This window comes from Sorex araneus, chromosome 11, assembly GCF_027595985.1.
Source record: "Sorex araneus isolate mSorAra2 chromosome 11, mSorAra2.pri, whole genome shotgun sequence".
Classification (NCBI taxonomy): domain Eukaryota; kingdom Metazoa; phylum Chordata; class Mammalia; order Eulipotyphla; family Soricidae; genus Sorex; species Sorex araneus.
The window spans coordinates 10,698,565-10,718,143 of record NC_073312.1 but is presented as its reverse complement, the minus strand read 5'-3'; the positions used below and the strand labels follow the sequence as shown (position 1 = coordinate 10,718,143).

Genomic DNA, 19,579 nt, shown 5'->3' with positions numbered 1-19,579 from the left:
CTTTGGGGGGTTTATGTGTTTTCCTGATTTAAATCAAAAACTCGAAAATCATAGTTGTTCATAGTAAAATTATGTAGGAAATTTCTGTTATATCAATTGAGCAAAACAAATTACTTTTCATATTCCTCCTCTCTCAGACTCCGTGCCAGGCTGTTTTCACTCAGGGGGGGGCCTCAGAGCTGGGGAGGGAGGCGCGGGTAAGAACTCTGCCCACCTCAAGGGACCCAGCCCCAGCAGCCGACCTCCACAACCCAACTGCCACCACGCTCCAGGCCGCTTTCTGGACTGTGCGCACTATAAGACACTGCCTACCCATTTTCCATAATTACCACACCATATTTGATGGAGTTCAGACAGTAGGCAACAAATCATAGAGAGTAATAGATATATGATACATGTATGTATGTATGTATGTATATATATATATATACACACACACACACATATATATGGACTGGAATGATAGGACAATGGGTAGAGCATTTGCCTTGCAGGTGGCCAACCCAGGTTTGATTCCTCCATCCCTCTCAGAGAGCCCGGCAAGCTACTGAGAGTATCTTGCCCTCATGGCAGAGCCTGGCAAGCTACCCATGGCATATTCGATATGCCAAAAACAGTAACAAGTCTCACAATGGGGACATTACCAGTGCCCGCTCAAGCAAATTGATGAACAATGAGAGCCTGGCAAGCTACCGAAAGTATCCTGCCCGCATGGGCAGAGCCTGGCAAACTACCCGTGGCGTATTCGATATACCAAAAACAGTAATGATATGTCTCATTCTCTTCACCCTAAAAGAGCCTCCAATCATTGGGAAAGATGAGTAAGGAGAGGCTGCTAAAATCTCAGGGCTGGGAGGAATAGAGATGTTACTGGTGCCCGCTCAAGTAAATCAACGAACAATGGGAAGACAGTGACAGTGATTCCTCCTCTTATTGTTGCTTCTTCCCTCAACAGGGATATCTTACCCTATGGGCCTTTGAATCCTAGGTACCAATTGGGCTAGATATTGAAATATGTCAACAGGCCCAGAAAATTACATTTTCTTCTGAGTTGAGGAGCTGTTAGTGATTGCAAGGGATAACCACTGATGAAAGTACTTTAAGGAGATGTTCTTAGAGAGAAACCAGGGCACTATACCCTGAGATAGGAAAGACTCAGTGGGAATTTGTCAGAGTTCCTTGACCTTCTTTCTTGATTTTACATTGCCTTTGCTAAACTTTCTGGAACTTTCCTTACACATCATTTCATTGATTTTTTTTCTGGACCTAGAAACTTTGTCAGCAGGTTAAATTCTTATTTGACTATCTCTGACCAAAGACACATTGCTATTTCATAGATTTAAGCTATCTCTATGATATTCTTAGGTTCAATGGTTCTGGCCTATTAAAAAATAGTATCCTGTTAGGTTTTATTTTATTTAAGTAATATATCTAACACCAACAAAACACTTATTTTTTTATTTTCAAATAGTTTCTGCTAGATCTTTATCCCAGGTCAGTTTTTCCCCCAAGTTAAATTTTATTTTCTCTTTTATTCAGAATTTCATCTAATGATAGCGTCATGCTTTGATTTTGGTAATACTCTCCTCCCTTTAGTCAGTTTGTTTATTATTTCCCCTCTATTATTGTTGAGAAAGAAATCTTTTCTGTGGACTATCAAAATAAAATGCCAACTGCTTTCTGAACAGGCAATAATTCTCTTGAAGAACTGCCTCTGTTTTGGCTGTCCTTATGGGGAAGTGAGGTTACACAAGAACAGCGTGAGCAGGTAAGCTTTTATATTTGTTTCCAATACTCCTGCTGTAGAATCTGTGAAAACAATACAGTTTCTCATATCCCACAGACCCTCACAGAGTATTGTCTAGAATACTCTGTGAGGGTCTGTCTAGAAATTGGCTAGAAGTGGAGACAGATTAGAACTTTCCTTGCAATGGAAAGATGGTGATTCTGAGAGTTACACAATCGCATCAGAAGAGAACAGTGGATATTTACCTTCTCCTCATCTCTCCAGGAGTCCTGTGGAAACTTTACCTACTCTATCACTCTTGGTTTGTTTATGATTAAGATTAGAAACACATCCTTGGAACCTCCTCTCTTTCCCTGGTACTGTTCCATGGAGCTGCTCAACAAAGATAAGGTTTGTCTATAAAAGGGCTTTTTTGGTGCTCTTGAGTTGTGTGTGGAACCAGCCTGGAACCGCCACGGTGAGTCGGGAACATGATGTCCATGGCTGAATTAGTAGAATCGACCCCTTTCTCTTTCTGAGGGCTAACAGAACTTGCCAACTTTTGAAAACTGAACATAGTGAGACTCAATCATATCTTTTGCTTTATGTAGATGCTGCCTACCTGGACCTTCCTCCTGCTGCTCGGTGCAGTAGCAGGTAAGGGGGAAAATTCTTATGCAGAGTTGGAAGAAGTTGACTGTTTTGATAATTTGCGGAAAGGCGATGCTGATTTAATCGAACCACCCCAAGGAGAGAATCACGGAAGTTACTTGTTGAAAGGGAAAATGAAAATGCCCAGTTAAATCTGAATTTTAGATGACCTCGTGTTATCTGAAGTTTTTCAGATAAACCAGTAACCGTGTGATACATCGATACTGAAAATTTATCACTGTTAATCTGAAACTCAACTTTAACTGGGAATTTTCATTGCTAGGTCTAGCAATTCTAATATGGTAATGAGTGTGCGGTTGAAACGCTGAGAGTCCAATTCTTTTTTTTTTCTTTTTGGGTCACACCTGGCACTGCACAGGCATTACTTCTGGCTCTGCACTCAGGTGTCACTCCTGACAGTGCTCAGAGGACCATATGGGATGCTGGGAATCTAACCCGGGCCGGCCATGTGCAAGGCCGCCCTACCCACTATACTATTGCTCCAGCCCTCCCCCCCCTTTTTTTTTTCTGAGTCCAATTCTTAGTTCGTGCTTCACTCTCTTTTTTTTTTATGACATGGGTATCTAATATGATCCTTCTCAAGAAATTACTGTGAGATTGCGAGGCATTATGCTCAGAACTTGGAACACAGTGAGATTTCCAAAAGTGAAGCTCCCCGCAAATACTATTGTTGCTATTACTGTAGGATAGAAGCTTTATTCCCTGCAAGACTCCTTCCTCTGTGTTGTGCTTCTATGGGACACTATTCAAGTCTTGAGTTGGGCCAAGCCAAGAATTTTCTGTTTATTTGTGAACAGCAATTTTCCCCATCATGCAGGCCCTCTTTAAACATAGGTCAAAGATCTAAAATCTCGGCCAGGTGAAGATATAAAGTTTGGGAATTTGCATGAAATCAAAGCTCTCTGTTCAAAGCCCGAAGACAAGAGATGGGGCCAGAAGCTGGGAATCTTAGTCCACAAAATCTGGGCACATGAGGCTGTTGATTTATTGGGTATCGAGAAGGACCCCAGGTTCCCCATTATGAGATTGGACACACACAAGCGGGGAGCAAGAGTCATGTGAGGTGACAGTGTCTCCAGCTGGGACAAGGTAGATTGACGTTTTGTAGGTATGTAGCTAAAAAAGATGTTTGGGGACATAGAGGAAGAAAATCAGCCGTAAAATAAAATTTACTTTCAATTTTGGCAGAAACCACTAAAAAAGAATTTTCTAGTTAAACTAATATCTCTGAAATACCTGTGGGTGATTGCAGGAAAAGAAGTCTGCTTTGAGAGACTTGGCTGCTTCAGTGATAATTCCCCATGGGCCGGAATTGCAGAAAGACCCCTTAAAATTTTGCCCTGGGCTCCAAGGGATGTCAACACCCGCTTCCTTCTGTACACTAATGAGAACCAAGACAACTATCAAGTAAGAACATTTCTCTTTTTCAGAAGGGTATCTTATGTATTAGGTTATCAAAATATGTTTATGTATTCTAGTTCTGTTTATGTATCCATTTTATGTACCATCTGTGTTATGAACTTTATGTCTTCTAAGGAGAAGAAACAAGAAAATTATTTTATATATTATATTGCTTACATAGCGAATATCAAATACACCACGGGTAGCTTGCCGGGCTCTGCCCATGACTAACAATAACAAAAGATTATTTATGACTTATTTTCAATAAATGTTTGATTTTTCCTATTTTATACACCTACCTACTCAGTCTCATATGCATTTCTTGAGTGAAAAGTATTCAGGGGTGGAAAGAATTTAAGCCAGAAGCAATCCACCAATGACGAGCCTGTGCTGCAGTGACAGTCTTTACTCCTTGGGTACACAGGGCACTTTCTGAGGCCAGGCAACACTGGTGTATGTAACATGAATGGGAGACAGTTCAGCTACTCTTCCACTGTAGGACAAAGTTCAGTATCTGCCCAGGGGAGCCCCCAAGGGACTCAGCCAACCCAACCCACAACAAATATCAGAGCTATTTGGAGCCTGGCCCACTTTCAACTTATATCTAACACAGGGAACCCCCAGCAGTGCTGAGAAGCCTGGGGGCCACTCAGTAATGCTGAGACCAACAGTAAAGGCCTAATGGCCCAGAGCTGAGGGGCCACCAGGACTGTATGGTGGTCTGGGAGGACCATACAGTGTTGGACATCACTGAGGACCTGCCTGGCACGTAGCTCTAGCACCGGCCTATCTCCCGGGGTCCAATCTCCCGGTGTATTCGATATGCCAAAAACAGTAACAACAAGTCTCACAATGGACACGTTACTGGCGCCCCGCTCGAGCAAATCGATGGGCAACGGGAGGACAGTGATACAGTGATTGCTTATATATTGTTTATCTTAAGTACTATATTGTTGGTGGGCTGGAGCGATAGCACAGTGAGTAGGGCGTTTGCCTTGCAAGCAGCTGACTCGGGTTTGATTTCTCTGTCCCTCTTGGAGAGCCTGGCAAGATACCGAGAGTATACGTCCTGCATGGCAGAGCCTGTCAAGCTCCATGTGGCGTATTCGATATGCCAAAAACAGTAACTATAAGTCTCACAATGGAGACGTTACTGGTGCCTGCTCGAGCAAATTGATGAGCAACAGGGTAACAGTGACAGTGATTATATTGTTTATAAAAATTTTGTCAGTTTGATGTTATTGTTATCTTACCCTCATGGCTATATTTATTTATTTACTTACTTATTTATTTTGCTTTTTGGGTCACACCCAGCGCTGCTCAGGGGTTACTCCTGGCTTTGCACTCAGGAATTACTCCTGGCGGTGCTAGGGGGACCATATGGGATGCCGGGGATCGAACCCGGGTCGGCCCCGTGCAAGGCAAACGCCCTACCCGCTGTGCTATTGCTCCGGCCCCTCATGGCTACATTTAATATATACTTCAATGATAGATATATATGCATGCACACATAAATATATAATATCCCAAATTGTATAAATCTCTCAACATGTTTTGTACATACATATGTAAAACATATAGACACACAGACACCCATATATATATATTCTTCCAGTGTGTAGAGACAAGATTTCTGACACCAATATCATAACAGATATAATATCCCAAGTTAGACAGCTGAAACAATGTTGTGATATCTTAAAAAGGACAATAGTGATGATTGCAAATAGCTTGGTTACGATGAACAATCCATTGATCTTTTTTTCATTTGAATACCATGCTCTTTTAATAAATGCTACTTTATAGTATAGCTTGAAGCAGAGACATACAAGTTCTCTATTTTTATTCTTTTGTTACAGGTTTGGTTTTGTTGGTCAAGGTCTCTTTTGTTTTAAATACATTTTATGATTTTTTTGTTTTGTTTCTATGAGGAATGTTGTTGGGATGTTGATAGTGATTCTATGGAATCTGTGCTATTTGATGATATAGGTGATATTTGGGTGATATGGTCATTTTAATAAAGTTAATTCCCCAAGCCTCCGCAGTCTTCTAGCCTCTATCTCCCCACACGTGCAAACAGTTTTGTTGGAAATGTGACTGTAAACACTTTTCTCTCCCAAATAGGAAATCTCTGCAGATTTAGACATTATCTCAAGCTCCAACTTCCAAACAAACAGGAAAACCCGTTTCATTATTCATGGATTCATAGACAAGGGAGAAGAAGGCTGGCTGGCTAATATGTGCAGGGTAAGAAGTGGTGTTCTCTTAGGGAAGGTTGTTTCTGTGGGAGTAATTAGCATGGGCAGAGTGCAGACCTCCAACCGTACAAATGCTAGCCACTGTGACCCTGGAGAATCCTCTGACCCTACAGGAGGTGGTCGTGGGGCCAGTGGACTTGAGACAGCCTGTGTGTGGCATCTGGACCACCTGGTTAGTGATCCCTGAATAGCCAGAACAAATATTTTCAAATGTTACTAGACCGCTGTACATCATTTTTCATTTCTAAAAAAGATAAAATAGCTTCTTTTGGTTTTCTCTTACAAATATCTGATCTCTTATGGTAGCAATAGCTTGGAAACACAATGTAGGTTTTCACCTCTTGCTTCTCTTGTGGCAACAATCATGGCCCTATTTTCCTACATTTGCCTTTGGCTATGGATCCTGTGATCATGAAGAATTCAAAGACAAATTTTCCTAGTAGCTGCCATTGCCTAAAGAACATCCTTTTGTGTTCATTTATTCATCAAGCTTCCATAGCCAGGGGTAGCACAAAGGTGCAGGCATTTCACCAGAAGTCTGGAAAGAAAACTCAAAGGTCTTCCTAACCCTTTTTCATTTCAAACCTGCCCAGGGCTCAAAGGCTGCACTGGATTAAATGCAAGTCAGCCAGTAAGCATTGATCCTAAGGATTGTCGACATCAACAGTCAAGTATAGAATTAAAAGAAAAGCTTCTAAAATAATTTAGATTTAATTATAATTTAGAACAGCAATTTAATAAGAGCAAAAGAGTAATAAGTCAATTAGGATTAATATCTATTATAAGGTATAATGACAGATTTGTCATAATTTATCTATTATAATAAAAAAGTAGTCATTATTGTGTCTATGGCCTAAGCAAGCCATGATTTGAGTGTGTTCCAATGAGGGACAATTGAGGTCTTAGTACATTTCTAATGCTCTAAGACAACTCGTTGTACCACATTTCTCCTTGACATGAACATCTTTGCATGTATTACAATAGAAATCTTAAAAACCCGGTTCGCATGGTGGCCAAACCTCCAGCATGAGTCAGGGTTAAGTTGTACAAGGGATTCTATCCCCATAATTGACTGGAAACTTTTCTCATAGCTTTGGGTTTCAAAACAAGTCGAAGAAAAGTTTCTAGTTTGAATAGGTGAAAGAGGAAACTTGTCCTCAGATAAGCCAATTCGTTATTTTTAAAGACTGAATGATTTGCCTCTTGATTCCGTCTTTCCCACCAGAACATGTTTAAGGTGGAAAATGTGAACTGCATCTGTGTGGACTGGAAAAGAGGCTCCCGAACTGGCTACACTCAGGCCTCCCAGAACATTCGGGTTGTGGGTGCAGAAGTGGCCTATCTCATCGACTTTCTGCAGGTAACAACCTCAGCATTGTTTTCAATCTCATGCACCTCGGAGCTCTCCCAATCCTCCTACTCCCACCAAGAAATGTGGTTCCACTCAGTGATCAAGATAATTTTCTACTGAGATTTGTCCTTGCCTCTGTTTGAAGAGAAAACTGCAGGTCAAATGTAGAATTAAACTTCATCACCAAGCTTACTTTAGATCAGTGCACTAGATTTTTAAGAGATATTGTTCAAGCAACCAGATAGTTAATGTCTACCAAATTCTCCAACATTTTACTAAATCCAGTGACTATCTTGTCAACTTCAAGATTAACCAATTTTATTTTTGTTTGTTTGATTATGATTTCTAAGAGAAGAAGCCCAAGAAGACAAAGCCAGCCCACTTTGGATACTAAAACTATAGAAAATGTACAATTTAAATGTGCTTAAATTATGGTTTCTGTTACTGCGGTCTCATGCAAACAGTTCCTCGTTTCTCTGTACCAATTCATCGTCTATCAAAGATGATTAACACACCAACTACCCAAGAGCTCCACTTTCAAGTTTAGACATTAGACTCGTTGCTATTTTCAATTATCATTGTGGAAAAGGAACCCAAACACAAAAAACCCACACATCAAAATTGACTGCTTTGGTTGACTTCTCTGTACCCATCTAACCAAGTATTCTTTCCTACAGTCATCACTAGGTTACTCTGTGTCCAACGTCCATATCATTGGCCACAGTCTGGGGTCTCATGCTGCTGGAGAGGCTGGAAGAAGAACCAATGGCACTGTTGCTAGGATCACAGGTTGGTTGAAAAGAGTAAAGTCTGTAATCCGAGATGGAGTAGTGTAATTCTCTTCTCTGCAGTATCTCAAAATATAGAAATATGGGGCAGCCCTATTTGGTACCTGATAGGCAGGTTTTCACTTTCTCCCAATAAATCAATGTGCCCTGAGGCCTTGTGGATTCTTTTTTCAATATCAATCATTGATCCATAAAGTCCCGTTTAACATATGAATAAAGCATGTTAATTAAGAACATCTAGAGGCTTATTTGAATCAAGAGGCAATTGTATTTCCTTTGTGGGGCATTCACAATAGATAAGTTTCTGGAATAGAATAAAACATAAATAATAGAATAAATAACAAATAGAGTTAAGTCTGAAGAGCTAAAAATATTAATCATATTCTATGTCAGTAACCATTGATAATTCGCCCAAATCTCATTAAACACAATCTAAGAGTTGAGGGTGCAGGTGAGATTGACCCGAGCTGCCAATTCCATGCACTGCTACTTAGATGAGAAACATGATCTTCTGGACTGCAAACTGGCCACGGAGCTCACAAATTTGGTACCCAAGTCTTCAGACCAACCTATTAAGTTTTATGAAATTATTTGTAATCCCAGATCTGAAAAGTGACTCTTTTGGAGAGCAAACATTTTCCTTGACATTGTGATTCTTTTAAAATAGTTTGGCTCAGTTGGATTACATTTGAAATATCTATTGCTACTTTACTGGGGAGAGTGTTTCTTCCCATAGGCCATCAATGTTGAGTAAAATTGGCTCTACCAGGCATTATATGAAACTATGGTCCCAAGACTGTGAAAGTACAGGTCTTTTACCTCTTGGGAGGTGACCCTCTTTTAGTATGAGAAACCCTTCGGAGTCAGCTTCTCCCAGAGTCTGGCTCTATACTAGTTACTGCTGGGAGGGGAATAGGATTGCTATAGAGACTGTGTCAATAAATAGAGTCAATCCCATCGTTTGCTGAAAATTTATTTTAATAAAGATAGTAAGCTAGACACATGTTTCTCTTGAGAAAATGGTAAAAAAAAAGGGAAGGGACTAGATTCTCTTTCATGCATTAATCAAGATTACATCCAATGCTGCCATCCAGTAATTAATGAAGAAAGACAAATGCACAGGCACAAGGAAATTACCATGATGCATCCTTTTTTATTTAGGTTTGGATCCCGCTGAACCTTGCTTCGAGGGCACACCTGAACTGGTGCGACTGGATCCCAGTGATGCCCGGTTTGTGGATGTCATTCACACTGATGCTTCCCCCATAATCCCCAACATTGGTGAGTTCCTGAATTCACCTTCCAAGAGTGCTTTTTAAGTCCATATATTAGAGTGCTGTTTGAACATTTTGATTCTATACTATATTCACCTCAACTTTTTTATATTGAAAAATTCCTCAGGATTTGGAATGAGCCAAACTGTGGGCCACCTGGATTTCTTCCCAAATGGAGGAGAAGATATGCCCGGATGTCAGAAGAACATTCTGTCTCAGATTGTGGATATCGAGGGAATCTGGGAAGGTAAAACTATTAGATACACCAAGAAATTTTATTGTGGCAAGTTCTGAGCTTTGTTTTGCTAGAGTTGTAAATCTTTGGGCATAATACAGGTCTATCATTTTTCTATCAAAAAGGGCATTCAATTATATTCCTGGGATAAGGAGTTTTTATTGGGGGAAGAGAGAAAGAAGAGCATAGGAAAGAATGTTTCAAAGTCAGCTTCCTAGAACTAAAACAACAATGCAACAGGTAGGGTACTCGCCTTGCATAGGGTAAAACAGGATTTATTCCCTTGCACCACGTATGGTCCCTCAAGACCCTCTAAAAGTTATCTGAGTGCAAAGCCAAGAAGAAATCCTGAGCACCGCTGAGTGTGACTCAAAACACAAAACAAAACATCACAAATACATTTTGTACACGATTTAACTTATGACAGCCAAGAGTTAGCACTTATTAGATAAACCTATTCAAAAACTGTATTATGACCTTGATATAACTTGGAAATTTGGATCAGTTGCTTATGGGTAATCATGTTTGATTTCAAAGGAACTCGTGACTTCGTGGCCTGCAATCACCTCAGAAGCTACAAGTATTATTCTGACAGCATCCTCCATCCCGATGGCTTTGCTGGATACTCCTGTGTCTCTTACAATGTTTTCAAAGCAGTAAGTCAATGTTTTCTTGGACTTGGATAACTTGGAGACAATCAGTCTCATGACTGGTACATAACTGGCATCCAGTCACTGTTATCATATGACTGTCATATTATTCATACCCTGAATCATAAATCTTTATTAGAATCATGATGAAACAAGAACTTCAGAAAAATGGGCTTGTAAACTGAAATGTCTGCTATCTGCCAGGTTTTTAAGACTTCTATATGTAGCAAGTAAATGGTAAAACTTACTTGGGAACTAAGTTCTAGGTGAATAAAAAGAGAGTCTAATGGAAGAAATTCCAGTGCTAAAGGATGCTAATTAACATGGAAAATTTGTTCTAAAGACTGACCTTATAAAACAGTGTCATTATAGGCATGAGACAATTTTGTGCAATATCCTAATTGTCAAGATCTTTTTTTTATTGAGTGCTCAGTTTTCTTGATATTCTCTATATATCTAATTAGGATCATTTAATGTTATCTGGTGCATGACATGGCTATTGTCTATTTGTTTAATTGCATTGCTAGCTATTGTAATATTTTTAAGTAAAAATTTATAACATGTCATTTAATAACAGAATTTCAAGTATTGTGTTAGATGAAGTGAAAATTAATAAGGAGATCTACTTAGGAACTAGGGAGGGAATGTGAGTTCTGGTTTTGCCCTCAAATAGATCAATGAGTTGAGGGAAAAAAATTGTAGTAGAGCAGTTTATTCTTTTCTAAGTGTAAATAATAATGGTAGACTCCAAACTTTGGTGGGAGAATTTAAGAAGAAATGTGCTTTAATTGCTTATCTCATACATTGAAACATAATAGTCAACAATCAACAAATGTTGATATTTATGTGTGTGTATTTTAGGGCATGGATGTTTAATTCACAGTACAGATTTTACATAAAACAAGCACACACAAGACAGTCTAACTTTATTTCTATATTTCCCAAATCCCCATTCTCTAAATAATGGAGAAAGCAGACACTGATGTTTAGGCTTCATTCAGTTAAGACTTGATTAAATTTGTTCGAGCGGGCACCAGTAATGTATCTCATTGAGAGACTTATTGTTACTGTTTTTTGGCATATCCAATACGCACGGGTAGCTTGCCAGACTGCTCCATACTCTCAGTAGCTTGCTGGGCTCTCTGAGAGAAGACTTGGATTAAGTAATACAAATATTTCAGAAGATGCCCAAACATTTGTTAAATAATATTTCAGTTGTGAGTCAGAATTTTATCTGCCAGTATAACAAAGATTTTCTTAGAGACCTTTAAGGAATTGTAGCTGAGACCTACCAATCAGCAAGGCTATGCCAATTTTTTTGATGTGGGGGAAAAATACAAAGATAGAGGTAGAGCTTCTTCATACAGGTAAATATTCCTTGAAAGGGGGTAGAAAACATACATATAGGATGGAGTGATTGTTGCTTGTTAATGCAGATGAAAGATTGTCCTCTTGGAAGTCATGATCTCATAGAATTTATTTATGACTGTGAAGAGGTTTGGCAGCATCTCTGCAACTTCATCCTTCCGGTGTCAGGATGAGGCTTCTTAGCATAATAGAGATTGTTAGGCAATGGGATGCGCATAATATAGACTGTTGCAAGTTCAGGGCACTAAGCAATCATGTGTGCCTCAGTTTCTCTCTCCCAGTGGCCTTGTCACTGCAGTTTGGACATATCTTTCACTCATTTAATTTTCATGACCCCTCAGTCACCTTCACATTTTTATAAGATATACCATTCTACAGATTTCTCAGTTATGGGAGTCTCCGCACTAGTGTATCTCCAAGCTGGTAATGAGCAAGGTGATTGGACTGATCAGGGCATATATTGGGCAAGGGGAGAGGGCTGGTGTGTGTGGGGGGGAATAGGGGGAATCTGCATTATCGATGGGTACATGACTAGCTTCTGTTTACTTCTTTTGTTGGAGCACTTCCTGCAGTGTTGGGGTCATTTCTGTCTAGCTGCCCAAGTTTCCCTCTAGCTTGTGTGAGGTGAAGACCCTGAGGCTGGCCCCGTCCATCTGATCCACAGACCTGGGAGTCTCACCACAGGCCTCTACTGCGGAGCAGCCTTTACCCTCCCACAGCTAGAGTTGTCATGCTTGTTTTTCCCAACCTGTTCCCTCCCTTCCTCTCCCACAACCCCATGATCATAGAAAGGAACAGGCCTATATGATCTCTATCTTCTCCACACCCGGAACTCATTTTCCTTCCACACTGGAGCAATTCTGAGATATGAATCTTTCAGATGCTGCTTTGTAGGAACTAAAGAAATTGAGAAAACCCTGACTCGTCCTCCCATTTGATCAATGTCAGAAGCTGATTGCCACCTCCTGCTTTTATTTTTTTTTTATAATAACTACATCCCAGCTGAAGAGTGTCTCAAGGAAGCTAGGCAGAAGAGGAAAGCTATAGCTTCCTTCTCGTGTGATTTGTGGTAATCTCTTTAAAAGTGTCGTGTTATTTAACAGTGAAATTGCTGGCTCATTATTTTAAAATGAGAAGCCTTTTAAACTTTGCTAGTCCTGTGTTGGAACAGAATTCTCTTTAGAACATTTGAATTGCAGCAGCGCATGCAAAAAAAAGGTGGTGCATTATGAAAAGAAAGAACAACGGATCAGGGAGGTAGCTGTAAGGGTTGGCATGGATGCCCTGCATTTGGGAGACCCAGGGTGGATTCCCAAGGGCTCCAAGCTCCACCAAGAGCAACTCTAAAGCACTGAGCTGGGAGTCACCTCTGAGTACCACTGAAAGTGTCCCACATACCAGAATAATAGTAATGAAATGAAATCAAGACTGTTCTCATTCCCATTTTTTTATTTTCTCTAGAACAAGTGCTTCCCTTGTCCAAGTGGCGGCTGCCCACAGATGGGCCATTATGCTGATAGATTCATTGGGAAAACAAGTGCAGAGTTCCAGAAATTTTATCTTAACACCGGTGATGCCAGCAATTTTGCCCGTAAGCCTCTATATCTTTTTTTGGCCTGGAATTCTTTACTTTATTATGTTCTGCGAAAATGCTTTTCTGCACAAAAGTTTCAAACACTCCTCCCAAACATGAAAAAAAATACTCAAATGCATGTTTAATGTTACTTTTAACAACCTGGAAAACAGAACAGATCTGGGGACATGATAGAAAATTGATTCTCTCACATTTGATTTTAGTGCTGAGTATTTCTTCTACTCCAGCCTCTCCCCCTTGCAGTCAGGAGCTTTTCTGAAGTTATGGCAGAAACAGAAAAGCAATGCAGAAGAGAGATGGCAGTGGTGGTGGGAGTGGAACGGGCTTGACAGATTTGGGAGATATTTAGGATTATCAATGGCTACTTGGATAATAGAAATTAGAGGGCAGAGGGATTGCAAAGCCTGGGGACAGGCCCTGGGGTCCTCTCTGGATAAAAGAGTAAAAAGCTTCTCTTTTTACTTACTGGACAGCAACCAATAAGTTTAGCTGCATTGCATAGATAAAGTTAAACTTTCACTCTCTCCCACTTAGAGTGGTCCAGACCAGCTCTAAGTGGCAAAAACTGGTAGTTCCCCATTAATGTGGACCAAAAATTAATATATTTCCAAGGACAATGGAAACTTGAGTTATAATTTTTAAATAAATATAGACCACTAAGACAAAAAAAGACACTACTCTAAAATCTGTAATCTGTGATCTGTAACAGTGAAGCAAATTGATAAAATTGTCATATTCTATTTCCCCATTTTAGAGAAAAATTTTTTTTAATCTTTTAGCAAAATATTTGTAAAAATCTTTTACCAGAAGATTTTAGCCGAAGAAGCTTCACCTAGATTATATTCTGAGGTGAAAATATGGATAATAACATGAATCATTTAGTCCTTTACTTTGAAATCTATTGCCTTTGGAAAGTTTCTATGCTCCTCTCTGCCTCTAAGAACTGATCCATGCTCCTTTGACCAGAAAAATCACTCTATTACTTCTATATATGATTCCAAACTAGCTGCGGTGGAACCCAGGTGTTCCTGTCTTCCATGCAGCTTCTCTGTGAGCTGACATTTTGCAAATATCTTCCTGGTGCAGGCTGGAGGTATAAGGTAACTATCACTCTGTCTGGAAAGAAGGTGACAGGACATGCATTGGTGGCTTTGTTTGGAAGTAACGGAAACTCTAAGCAGTATGAAATTTTCAAGTGAGTACAAAATGACTCAAAGCTTCTGCAGTGTTGAAATACTTAGCACTGATTGTGTGTATTGTGGACACAAGAGTCCATTACTAGAAGGGAGAACAGTCCATCCATTTGCCATGAAAGGGAGAAGACTCAGGCTCAACAAAATCTATGTCAGAATCCTGCTTCTTAACTTCTCTATTTCCTGGAAAAGCCATTGATGTTTCTTATGATGGGCCGCAATATTATTTTCATCAGTAAAAAAAATTGTTGTGACCGCCAAACCACTGGGCAGAAGAAGGTAGTAACATTATAAAGGTGTCATCACTTAGTTGTGGGAGGATTATAACTAAAACAAGTCTACAGTTTTGCTAGTAAAAACAACTTTAAAGTAATACAAGTAACTCATGGCAAATGGACTACCTCCCACTGAGAAAACTTTATCATGACAAATGTACTAGCAGGCCTCTTACTGGGACTGCATCATAAATGGGTAGTAGAAACATATTTATTTATGTTTATATGTAAATGTATCCATGTTCATTTATGTGTTTACTCATTTTTTTCTACATCAAGGGGAACTCTCCAACCAGGCAGTACTCACTCCAATGAATTTGACTCCGATGTGAATGTTGGTGATGTCCAGAAGGTTAAGTTCATTTGGTACAATAAAGTGATCAACCCAACTCTGCCTAGAGTGGGAGTATCCAAGGTCACAGTGGAAAGAAATGATGGAACCTTGTAAGTAACAGAATCCAAAGAGATTTGCATCACATTTATCCCTCCACTCCCAACAACAGTCAACTTTGAATTAGGCCTCCCAATTGTGGGTCTCCTGCAACCCTGCCAACAGTTGCTTCCTATTAACTTTGGTCTCTTTAAAAGAAAGTCCAGCCCTTTAGAAAAACAACGTTGGTAGATTAGTAGATGAAGACATATTCTTCTGATGCACATTAGTATTAGGGTGACAGTCTGGCTTCATAATATTAAAACAAAAAGAACCATTTCCTTTAGCTGCTGTAACTTGTGCTGTGCCTGTGCTTCACATGTGTAACTGCCACTAAGTTTTCTAGTTTTACCAAATTTCCCCTTAAATGATTAGGAAAACACTTAACCTATCAAGGATTACAAATAGGTAATGATGTGACATGGTGATTTTAGTGAAATCTTGATTATAACCAATATTGAAATGGGTGTGATGAAAGAATACTTACCATGGTGAACTATCAGAAAATGTGATTGGAGGGACATGATAACAATACCAATAACAGTCCAAGTGCTTTGAGTATAAAATCACTTTCTGAGACACAGAAATACACTCTATCAGCATGTCATTCAGTCCAACTGGGTGGGGGATTGTGGGAGTGAAAGAGGTTTTTGCTTCAAATAAAAGTAAAAGTTACAGAAGCATAATTCTCCTCCTAATGGAAGTAACCAAAAATTACAACAAAGAAGATGGTGTGATAATTCTTAAACTACTGAACAACAGGCAGCAAAGAGATAAGAAACAAGTAAGAGTTATGTCCAGCCTAATGCTTTGAGAAAGTACCTAGGGTGTCACACAAGTAGAAAAAAAATTGAAAGCCCAGTGGACACCTTGAATAGAGAAATCAGAGCTAAGAATCCAGAAAATTCAAGACAATCAGATTGTCCATGACTGGACCAGAAGGAAGAGGGACACAAGACTCTCAGAAATAGATTGTTCCTTTGAATAGTCAACAGAGTACTGACTAGTGTCCACGCCTGCATGAAATACCCATCTTAAAGGATGAGAAAGAATAGTAACCCTGTTATCTAGCAAGGCAGGAATTGTACTTGTTTCCATGAACCTGTCTGAAAAAGCCCAGAATTCCAGAACTATGGGAAAAAAGGTTCAGAAAGTTACATTCCTCAGTAGTACATCCTAAATTTTGGTTGACCTAAAAGGATCAAATAGCTGCACCCCAAAGCTAAGCTTGAGAAAGTTTATCAGAATGAAAAAGTATTCAGTAACTCCAAAATTTATAAACTTTTTAACAAATATGGTTAGTCAAGTACCAAATTAAAATAAATAATGCCTTCTCAATATAGTTAGGAACTTGTAATATTACTATGGCTGAATTTTTGTCACATGGCTGACCCTACTCTTTCCCTGTGACATTGGCTGACAATGAACTTATGTGTATAAGGTGCTTTTAGTATGGGACAACTAAACTGTCTCCAATCTTTGCATGTCCAATGACATCACCTCTTTATATTTTTATTGAGGTATCCTAGTTTGTATTAGCATTGAAGTTATGATTTTATAGATGTAGAGCTGCTACACCAATCCTCCCACAAGTGTTTCGAGATCCCTCTATCATTATCTCTTGGTCCCTACCCTCCACCTATTCAGTTCCCAGTTCTATTGACTATGTCTCAGACTCTTTCTGCCATTTGCCCAGTCATGAATCAAAATAGAGGAGCACACTTCAGTCCCCTTATCAGAAGGTGTCTGCCCACCCTCCAGGCACCCACCTCATGTCTAGTCTTGGCCCTGGGGACCCACAGAGAAAGCTGCAGAGGTTGTTACATGTTCACCACATCCACTGTGTGCCTGGAGAAACTGACCTCTTGTTTTTCTGCAGGTTCAACTTCTGTAGTCTGGAGACCGTGAGGGAGGACACTCTGCTCACTCTTACCCCATGTTAAGAGCTCCTGACATGTGTCTTTTGAACTTCACCACCAATAAAATCTAATGATGATGCAATACAGTTGTCTCTGTGTCATCACATCCGTTATTTTCGATGAAACTTTAGACCAGGTGATTGATGGATTCAAATGACCGCCAATCACTGCTGAATCTTGCGACATGTCAAGTGACATTTGAGCTTGGAATATTATTTCCAGGTTTGAAATGAACCTCCTGGTGGAAGACCTGAGAACGCCCACTTTCACCATTTGGCCATTGTCTTTTACTTCTCTGTCTGCTCAGAATCAGTCATCTCAGGACCCACATAAGAACACAGGGACCAGGCAGAGCCAAATCTTTGTTTCCTAGCTCTGGATGGGCTTCTTGTAGCCCCTCTCCTCACCGCGGCCTTTCGGATCTTTCTAAAGCACAAGTCCAAAATCCTCTCGCTGACCCCCAGAACAGAAACCACATCCCATGGGAACTCACAAGACCCCTTCTTGGTTTTGTTTGCACCTAGAATTCTAGAATTATCCCTCATTGCATTGCTTTGGTAACTTCACATCCAAGCTCTGCCCGCCAGCCCCGAGTGTCTTGGCCCAGGATGCTTGTGGGCCTTCGTTCAAATTCTTTCTCTTCATAAGATCATTCTCTTTCCTCTGTCTATTGGCCTAATGTTCACTGATCCTTAATTAATTCTCTACTCAGTCATCACTTTCTCTAGGAAGCCTTTCCTTCCTCCCTAACCTTTGACCTAGACTAAAACATTCCAGCTGCCCCAGGACTTCTCTCATCCCAAAGAGTCCCTTGTATTATGATCACTGACTTATGTGTCTGTCTGTAACTTACATGTCTGTTTGTTAACTCCTTGAGGGACTTGAATGTTGCATGTGACTGGCATAGGCCAGATGTGTAGGTGGAAACCAAATAAATATTTTCTAAATGACCATCTCACTAATGGAAAGAATGAATGAATCCAGTAGAGTCGGGTATTTAAAAATAGAACCTGTTGGGAAAAGGACCAGAGAGAGAGAGGGTACAGAGAGTAAGGCACTTGTTGTGTATGTAGCGTACACACCTAGGGGACCCAGATTTGGTCTCCTAGGGCCACCAGGAGTGGTCATCCTGAGGATCATCAGGAGTAATCCCTGAACAAAGAGCCAAGAGTAGTACCCAAGCACATCTGAGTGTGGTCAAAAAATCTTTTAATTCATTGGAATGACCATTTATATCATAGTGAAGCAGTTTTCAAGTTGCTTTCATTTTTAATGAATATTTTATTCAAATTTTTCACCTATTTCTGGCCCAGTCCATTTTAGAATGAAATATTCTTATTTCTAGAGCCCGGCACCATATTTCCCACCAGGCAGGTGCTCTCTGGTGGTGTGGAAGGCTGTGCTTTCAGACATAGACTGCCTCACCTCTTGCTTGCTGAACTCTGTTCCCTTAATTTAGTTTAGCCAGGTTGGATATAAGAGCTAAATACACTCAACTCTGTGTGTTAGCCTGCTCCTCAGAGAGAGAATTTCAGCAAGCCTTTGACAGTGAATTCCAAAATTTTGGTCTTGTTATTCCTAACACCGTACGGCAGAGCCTAGAAAGCTACCTGTGGCGTATTCAATATGCCAAGAACAGTAAAGATAGGTCTCATTCCCCTGACCCTGAAAAAGCTTCCAATCCTTGGGAAATACGAGTAAAGAGAAGCTGCTAAAATCTCAGGGCTGAGTGTAATAGAGACGTTACTGGTGCCCGCTGGAGTAAATCGACGAACAATGGGATGACAGAGATACAGTGATACGGTGATTCCTAACACAGGCATCCTGTTTACAAAGCTCCAGGATACACTACTCACTTAGTCTGAAGCTATCTGCTAAGATATGGACTTCCTGTCCTCACTTTCAGGTGAAGCTCAAAGAGGATGATAAGGTGCTGAGCCTCCAGCCTTCTCCCGCGTGCATCTATGTTTCCCCAGGATATTGTGAGGGGAAATGTTGGTGCATCCCTCTCTAGCTACTATTCATTGGTGGAACTATGAGAGACTCCCCTTCCTTCTAGCTGCTAATTCTGGTCCCTGTGCTGAAGCTCAAGGTTCTACCAGGGGATTTCTTCTCCTCAAACCAGGATCACAACTGCAGCAGCATAAGCACACATACAAACACACAGACACACACAAACACAGGCACTGAAACAGAGACACACACATTATAGACAAATGAAAGCTGGGAGAAATACAAAAAATAAAACTCTCAATCACATTTTAGATGCTTTTGTCTACTCCCTATGTAGTTGTAAACATCTTTTTCCATCAACTTCCGGTATATCTTGAAGCTAGGTCCCAATACAACAAAGAACATTAAGTGTAAACAATCTAGTGTAGATTGCCTGAGAGGTGACAGGGAAGGATGTTGTAGAGCAAGTACATGACCTAGGACCTCCTGAAC

The 19,579-nt window shown here is 40.2% G+C and overlaps 1 protein-coding gene across 1 annotated transcript; it reads left to right on the top strand.

Annotated features, from left to right (window-relative positions):
* Nucleotides 1-2,191: 2,191 nt before the first annotated feature.
* Nucleotides 2,192-17,216, top strand: LOC101544265 (pancreatic triacylglycerol lipase). The gene is made up of 13 exons (XM_004611904.2): nt 2,192-2,204; nt 2,338-2,383; nt 3,651-3,805; nt 5,924-6,046; nt 7,283-7,417; nt 8,086-8,197; nt 9,358-9,477; nt 9,598-9,717; nt 10,243-10,361; nt 13,185-13,314; nt 14,404-14,512; nt 15,065-15,229; nt 17,095-17,216. The coding sequence occupies exons 2-13, from the start codon at nt 2,338-2,340 to the stop codon at nt 17,156-17,158; spliced, it is 1,398 nt and encodes a 465-aa protein (XP_004611961.2). The 5' UTR covers nt 2,192-2,204; the 3' UTR covers nt 17,159-17,216.
* The last annotated feature ends 2,363 nt before the right edge of the window (nt 17,217-19,579 follow it).